The 8488-nt window shown below is 37.2% G+C and overlaps 1 protein-coding gene across 2 annotated transcripts; it reads right to left on the reverse strand.

Annotated features, from left to right (window-relative positions):
* Nucleotides 1-2: 2 nt before the first annotated feature.
* Nucleotides 3-2209, reverse strand: LOC129730669 (probable arginine--tRNA ligase, mitochondrial). 2 transcript variants are annotated; one of them, XM_055690190.1, is made up of 5 exons: nucleotides 2069-2179; nucleotides 1185-2008; nucleotides 806-1127; nucleotides 369-717; nucleotides 3-310 (listed from the first exon to the last, which is right to left on the reverse strand). In XM_055690190.1, the coding sequence occupies exons 2-5, from the start codon at nucleotides 1950-1952 to the stop codon at nucleotides 157-159; spliced, it is 1593 nt and encodes a 530-aa protein (XP_055546165.1). In that variant the 5' UTR covers nucleotides 1953-2008; nucleotides 2069-2179; the 3' UTR covers nucleotides 3-156. The 2 variants fall into 2 exon arrangements, with proteins under 2 accessions (XP_055546165.1, XP_055546164.1); XM_055690189.1 differs by having other exon boundaries at nucleotides 4-310; nucleotides 1185-2012; nucleotides 2069-2209.
* Nucleotides 2210-8488: the final 6279 nt, after the last annotated feature.

Genomic DNA, 8488 nt, shown 5'->3' on the forward strand with positions numbered 1-8488 from the left:
TAAATGAGAAATATCCATTTTTACTATTCAAAGATTCCCATACTAATTCAACATCACTGCATTTCGACTTCAACGAGGTGATTAATTTGAAACATTTTTTGTAATTTTTTATTTTATCTTAGTAGTGCACGGAAAATATAATTCAACTATTTCTTTTTACATTTTCTGCAGTGGCCTAAGGCCCAATATTTCCATCCCCCGATGTAGAGTTTTGCGAGCCGTCATGAAAAGTAACATCCTCTGAACTTGCTTCTTGCTGCATTCTTGGTTCTTCACGTTCAGCGTTTGCATGGCACGATTGATTGCATTACTAGAAAAAAATTGCTAATTTAGAATATTGCTGTGAATTAAAAAAAAGTCAACTTTACCATAAACCAAGAAGGTAACTAACAAGCACACAGGCTTCCTTCTTTTCTTCGGCATCTGCGAGCGCTTCGTCGAATTTAGCAATTTCACAAACTAAAGCTAGAGCCTCTTTTTCGGGCAAATACTCTGGATTGCACTGCTCCCTTGGAACACCAAAACTATCTTCCAGGCTGCAAAGACGACAGTGCGTATACTGCATCCTAATACCACTATCGCCGTCGGACTGAAGCGCTTTATCCCAGCTAAAATCATAGTCACGCATTCGACGTTGCTTTAGGTCATTGATAACTACCGCCGTTGTGGCGAGTACAGCAGTCGTTTCTTCATCGTTCGATATATCAATTTTAGTTGCTAGAAACCGTAGCAATGCTTTAGCAAATTACTTATTGAAATAAAATCCAATTTCTTGATAAAATGTAGAATATTAAAACTAACTCACTTTTTGTAGACAATTGTTTCCGTCGCATGAGAATTTCGGCCTCATCCAAAATATCCTTCAAAAATACTACGGTTCCCTTCCTAGTACTCATTCCTTTCACTCTTCCAAATTTGATATGGGCTATATTGCCAGCATAAGGCAGGTTTAATTGATGAGCAATAGATATCAGGGCAGCAAAATGATCACTTTGAGCATTGTCTACTACGTAATAAATGTTATCGAAACAAAAGTTTTTGTATCGATCAATTAAAGCAGCTACGTCTCGTGTAAGGTAAAGTGTTGTCCCATCGCTTTTAACAATTGGTACCGTTCTATTTCCTACCTAAAACAAACATTTCTACATATCCAAGTCATGTTACGCATAATCAATTATTAATACTTGAACTGTTTTCCTACCATCGTCCTGTGAGTGAACGACACCTTTTTTATCTAACAGAGCGAGAACCTCAGCTATCATGCTAATTCCGTACTGTGACTCCCAGTGGTACTGATCGAAGGTGATTCCAAGTCTACTGTAAACGTTTCTAAGTTCGTCGACTGCATAGGAACGAATGTCATCCCACGTTTCGAGTTCTTCAATTTTTCCATTTTCCAAATTTGCAAAAATTTGTCGAGCTTTGGCTTGTAATTTTTCATCGTTGGATGCATCTTTGTAGGCGTGTACGTACGCTTCATACAAACGTTCGATTGGATTCACCTTGATGTCTTCTTTGGTAAGTTGTTTCAATTCAACACCTAGCTTCAAATATCCAAATTGAGTGCCCCAATCGCCAAGATAGTTGATTTTCACAACATTGTGGCCAAGATGATGATAGAGATTTGAAAGAAAGTTACCTATTATAGCAGAACGCAAGTGACCGGCGTGAAAAGGTTTAGCGATGTTTGGGGAGCTAAATTCGAGCACTGTCTTGGGTGCCTTTAGGAACTTTTGAATTTTACTAGAATTGTCGTTATTTATGATGGTTCGTACGAATTGGTTTTGATCAAGTCGCAGCACAATTTTATGTTTCCGGCCCTCGTCTATATACTCAACCTTTTTTATCCTTGGTTCTTTGTCAAATAAAGTATTAATACTTGCCCGTATGTCCGGACAAGATTGTAATAAACTCGACGGAAGGGTTAGTTGTGCTGTTGGTTCTGGGAACATTTGCGTTATGCCATATGTTAGCCGGCTTGAGATGGCTTGTTTCCCAATCAAGGGTTCTAACTGAAAAAAGAGATTATCATTTATGAAAATTGAGGTACCTATATAATACAATTTACCGTATTCAATATGACTGTACGATAGCTGTGCGTCATTATAAATAAAATATTTATCACGCTTATTCCTTACGTGATCGGCTTAGCCGCATATTTTTCAAATGAATTCTCCGGTTTTATTTGTTTACATTTGTAGTGAATGATAGCAAATTCATCTATATTCATGAAATACGTTTAAATTACGTAACGCTCAACTGTCCAGGATCGAGCAGAGATGCCAGTAGTTTATGTTATACGGATTTAAAAAATGGGCTAATTCGATCCTAAAGCTATAGCTTTTTATGGTATATATACCAGTTTTTAATATCACTTGAAAAAGTCGCGTTTTCTGAGCAAAACGTGATTTAAAAAAAAATATTTATCGTTTTCGTAGATCGTAGATCTCCCAAATGGTCTCGAGGTACGATACTGGAGAGACTGTTAGTACATACATAAGACATACGTAACAATCAGGAAGAAATCCAACCAACTTTACAGAATGAACTACTCGAAAGTACCAACCTCTGAAAAAAAACCTTTGTTTGAGTAGTTCATGGAGGTTGTGTACCTGCGCAGCCCTGCATCTCGTTCCCACTCGAAAAATGCAGCATTGATTTTGCAAACAACTTTTTGACAGTTTCTTAAGGGATTTTGTTATGAACTCGAGTAGAGCCGCGATGAAGAAAATTCATTGCGTTCATTTTCGTCGAGCAGTTCAAACTGGTGTTGGTACCGGGTGATGTGGGGCAAAGAGTACCAAAATAAATCGCCAGTGTTACGTATGTCTAAGTATGTGCTGTTAGTGTCAGTAGGATCGTAGCGCTAGCCCCGCAAGTGTCCTGTATACTAAACAGTCGGCTGTGAAATCTGTGTATAAATAAACAGAAGGTCAAGTTCCGAATCGGAATGTAGCTCCAAGGCTTTGCTTTTTTTATTTATCGTTTTCCTTCGATTTTAAAATGAAGAATAAAAAAACTGTTCGACAGGTCTTAAATGACATTTCGCTCATGCACGGTATATGGAAGAACTGTCATTTAAGGCATTTCGAGCAGTTTTTATTGGGTTTAGCTTTTCACGGATTTCGGATTTTCATATATCAGCTAAAAGAGTGTAATCACATACATAAGACATACGTAACACTCAGAAAGAAATCTTCCAAAAAAGTTGGTACAAAATGAACTACTCGAAAGTACCAACCTCTGTTAAAAAACCTCTGTTTGAGTAGTTCATGAAGGTTGTGTACCTGCGCAGCCCTGCATTTGTCTCGTTCCCACTCGAAAATGCAGCATTGATTTTGTGAACAACTTTTTGACAGTTTCTTAAGGGATTTTGCTATGGGCTCGAGTAGAGCCGCGATGAAGAGAATTCATTCCGTTCATTTTGGTCGAGCAGTTAAAACTGGTATTGGTACCGGGTGATGTGGGGCAAAGAGTACCAAAAAAAATCGCCAGTGTTACGTATGTCTAAGTATGTGGTGTAATTTTCTGAGCAAAACGTGATTTTTTAAAATTTTATATCATTGTTTTTCGATTTTTAAATTAAGAATAAAAATCGCTACAATGACAGTTGGTATATGGGCAAACTGTCATTGTAGCGATTTCGAGCAGATATCAAGCAGTTTTAATTCGTGATTTAAAAATGGAAAAAAAGTGATAGAAAGTTTTTAAAAATCACGTTTTGCTTAGAAAATGAAGCTCTTTCAGATGACATAAAAAAACTGATGTAGCTAAACAACCCAATTCTTCATTTAAAGGTCGAAGGAAAACGAAAAACATTTTTTAAAAATCACGTTTTACACATGAAATTGCACTCTCTCAGCTTATATATGAAAATCAGAAAACCGTGTGAAACTTTAGGACCCAATTTGCCCTAGCTAAGACGAACAACACTTGCGTTTTATTCTGGTACACCTTGCCCCTAGAGTGCCTGTAAATAAATATAGAGTGGCGACACTGTCAAATTTGGAATAAAAATTATCTGAAATGACACTCAATTGAGCAAACAACCTATTAAATTTGTGCGAGGAAAAGAGAAAGGATGTTCAGTGTTACCAGCGTTACTTTGGAGACTTCCAAAAAAGTTGGTACAAAATGAACTACTCGAATGGTACCATACTCTGAATAAAATCGCTGTTTGAGTTGTTTTTGAAGGCAGTGTACCTGTATTTGTCTCGTTCCTACTCGAAAAATGCTCTACTGATTTTGTATATAACTTTTTGACAGTTCCTTATGAGATTTTCTTTGGGGTTCGATAAAGTTGATAAAAAGATAATTCATTTGGTTCATTTTTTATCGAGCAGTTTGACGGGACGAGGTACGGAGTACTATGGGACAACATGTACCAGAAAAAAACGCCAGTGTTACGTATGCCTTATGTATGTGGTACCACCACATGCACTGGCGTTTTTTTCTGGTACATGTTGCCCTATAGTACTCCGTACCTCGTCCTGTCAAACTGCTCGATAAATAATGAACAAAATGAATTTTCTTTTCTCGGCTTTGTCGAGCCCCAAAGAAAATCCCATAAGGAACTGGCAAAAAGTTCTTTACAAAATCAAAATCAAAATCAAAATTCTGAAATCTAATTTCTCTCTTAAGAATTTGGGAAACCACAATCGAAATTTATACGTTTGATAAAACGTAGTAGCTATCCGTTAGTCAAATGCTTTTCACTTTACCGGTAGTTAAATTCTACGTGAAAATCACACACACGCATACGTCTACTGAATAATATTCACAAGATAAATCATCTCACCAGATCATGATGAACTCAAATGACAATCACGTAAAATCTACGTGAAAATGACAGTGGAAAATATTCACATAACTTTTCCGCATATATCAAGATGGCTTGACAAGATATTTTTTTTTAATTCTTTTATCACCAATATTTAGTGATTAATTTGTGAGTTCGAAATCCAATTTGTGGTAATTTGTGGTTAAGTGGTTTCCGAAAAATTTTCAAAAAACTGAGTCAAGCCATCTTGAGACATGATTTTTCTTCAAATGAATCGTACAACGATGATGTATACATCAATCGAAAGCTTCCAATTTGTGGTTCACGAAAATGTACTTTTTGTAGGTATATTTCATAGTAAAATATTGAAAAACAATCATTTTAATGTTTCGACATTGTTTATCTCCTTTGTTCACACCGACCGTCAGTGGCGTTGGTAGATGGTAGTACTGATCTCTACCAACCGTAGCGCTTGTGTGTGGCTCTAGAAAATATCGACAGTCGTTAGCTTAAAAAACTGTCAATTTGTTTTGTTGTGATCATTATCGTCGTTGTCGTTTGCGCAACTAGTGACTTCAGTGTTTGTCGAAAATAGGCTTAATTGGAGGTGATATAATGAAGATCGATATTGGAGCATACTTTTCATCGGTTTCATCGCTGTGGCAGCACACACAATCGTGGTTGTAGCGAACGCGACAAACAAATGCCCAGGATGTGCCGCCAATGTCGTATTACCCGCGTACCATGGCAGCTGAGCGGCACTCCGGCTGCTGAAGGACGGCGCTAGTAACTATGCCGTGAAACCAATTGAGGATATGCTGAGCCATGATTTTAAGCAGTACAACTTGTTACCACCAGAAAATGTTTGAGCAAGGAAATGCCCAGTTTCAATGTTTAAGAAAACCGAGTAGAGTTTCCGAGTTCGCGTATCATGCTTAAGTTAAAAAAGCGCAAAAAATACGACACAATGCCTTTGAACTTGCGTTGGTTTGAGGAAGAAGCCGAAGCCAAAATGAGAGGAACAAGTGTGTAGCCCGCAAACTAGTTGAGCCACCTGTAGCAGTTGATCTTACTAAAGTGACTTTAGCCGCTAGTAGCAGATCAGCAGTGACTAGCGCTGTTAGTGCCCCTCCAACTAACGGCACCCAACAAGGAAGCGGATTTGCGAAGGAAAAGAGGAAGAACAAGGCTGTCAGAGCTGGAGATGCGGCCACTGATTAAAGTTCAAAAAAAAAAACGACGGACACTAATAAAAAAACCGTAGGCACCACAGCTGAGTTTCTTTTACGTCCCTGAAGCTTAACCTTCCTATCCCTTGTTTGTCGGCCGCGGACTCCCAGTTGTGCACCACTGCTCAACGCGATTTGTTACCATCATCTAATTAAGAGTGCATAGTTTTAAATCGATTTTATTCATAACTTAAGAGTCAACTATACTATTTCATTAATGAGATTAATCTAATCAGTTTTGATTCGTTAAATGTTTGCTTTTCTTCTTATCTTGAAGCGATTTTGAATGTTATTTGCGCCAATTAATTTTATTGTAAGAGGAACTTTCAACTGAATGTTGCTATATAAATATTCTATTTAGTATAAAATGCTTTACAAACATACCTATTAGCTAGCGTGAGGAGAAAAGCGAAACACAAATGTACGAATAATGAATTTTAAAATGTGTTGTTGAAATTGCAGCATTTTCTCTGTACTACTGCTCATGTTACAGAAATAGCCAGGGTTCCGTATTTGCGGGAGAATGAAGTTTGTTCTTAACCGTTCCATAACTATTGTTGTCCACTCGTGAGCGACGAATCTCTCGTCAATCCTTGTAACAGTAACGTTGGCACGCATTTTGACCACATCCATCGTAAACCGTATCGCTAGAATTATATCCGTTGTATCGGCGATACTGCTAGCAAATCACCACTCGAGACCTACTGCAATTGAAAGATTTTGCGTCAAATTAATTTTAATTCGCGTCTGAATATAACTTACTATCGCTGAAGGTGAAAATTATTGATCCACTGTTAAAGTTTACAAACAAACGAATGCCTCCTAATGTCAAATTCGATTCTGCTGTATCGCTGAACTAGAGCTACACTTTGGCATTACAACTGATTTTTTTGGTTTTCGCACAACACCAGCTTTACTTTCTTTTCTGTCCCGTGTAGCACGCAAACGAAAACGAAAGCACCAGCAACAGAAAAAGTTAGTTGAGTGTAGCATATTTTGACTGTTCGTTTTCAGCTGTAGAGTCGGAGTAAGCGCCACAGCGCCACCGCATACACGGTTAGGGTCAAAACCCATTAATGGATAAAATTTTACCCATTTTTTAATTGAATTGAAGTTACCTAATTATGAGTACGAAAACTACCTGCTTTTGAGTTGAGTTGAAATTGGTAAAAAAAAACCTATGATGGAATAATACGGCTTACCTATCTGAGTGAAATATTCTAGGTTGCGTTCATTATGAAATTGGTAGTTTCCTTCGATCCCTTTCATCAAGAATGTTCGTCATGACCTTACCAGCGCTATCAAGAAAGAAACAGTGGTGAAATCACCAGTGTTTTTATGTACGAGTACAAAAAGTTTTTGGGTAGAATTTGGTTTGCTTTGAAACACTCATAGTGAATGAAGCATCTTAAATGATTAGCGAATAGTAAGGTTTGTGATTTTTGAATTCGAAAATCTCCATAGTCTAATGCAAATTCTGTTTTTTGTAGCACTCTTTGCGAAGCAAAACCAACCGCGCGGAAAGTGATATCGCCTACGGGCAGATAACTAGAAAAACTAAAGAAGAATATCAAAGCGGCCCAACACAGAAAATTTGTTACTTGTTTCAGAACAATTTCATTTCAGGATTTGTTTATTAACCCTTTCAGATTCAATTAAGTTATCAAAAGCCTATGGTAAAATACAAGATCGTATCAATTTATGTTATTTGTATATCCTATTAACAGAATTTTGTAATTCTTTAGCTATGCTCTTCTGATCAGATAAGCTATCAGATGGAATAAGTGTTGAAGAAGAAGAAGTGCTTTAGCGACAATACTTTTCACCCAGTTTGTAGCTCACACCAGATTACATTTAAGTACTCAATAATATCGAGTTGAGTTGAAAGAACTTCATTTTGGGTAATTTCAATCAACTCTGGATACTATTTTTAAATCCAATACGGTGACTTCCAGTTTTCAGAAATCGAAATGATGCATATATGCCAGAAATAGATCCCTGACGACATTCTTCAATCCGAAGTGGCAACTTAAAATCTGGAGTTGCAACGTCAAATTGCTAGAAAATAGCCAAAAAGATTATTCCGGAATCGCTATGATACCCAGAGATCGGAAATCAAATCCAGCCGCCTTTTTCAAATCTAAAATGGCGATATCCGGTTTCTGAAAATGACCGAATACTTCGGTGGTTTATTGGTTGTTTTTGACGCCAAATCCAAGATGGCAATTTCCGGTTTCTGGATAACAGCCAACGATGATTTGTGGAAGTTATTGACATAAACATATTGATACAAGAGAATCCATCGTAATCTTATCGACTATCATTCCAAAAATTATTAAAAAGGAGCAGTTTATTTCGAATTTATCCCTTGCAATCGTTCTCACATGCAATAATGTAAGCCATGTAACAAACAGCCTTATGCAGTTATACCTCATTCAAATTCAAATTAATGACTTTTACGGATACTATTGATTTAGCT

The sequence above is a fragment of the Wyeomyia smithii genome, chromosome 3 (assembly GCF_029784165.1).
Source record: "Wyeomyia smithii strain HCP4-BCI-WySm-NY-G18 chromosome 3, ASM2978416v1, whole genome shotgun sequence".
Classification (NCBI taxonomy): domain Eukaryota; kingdom Metazoa; phylum Arthropoda; class Insecta; order Diptera; family Culicidae; genus Wyeomyia; species Wyeomyia smithii.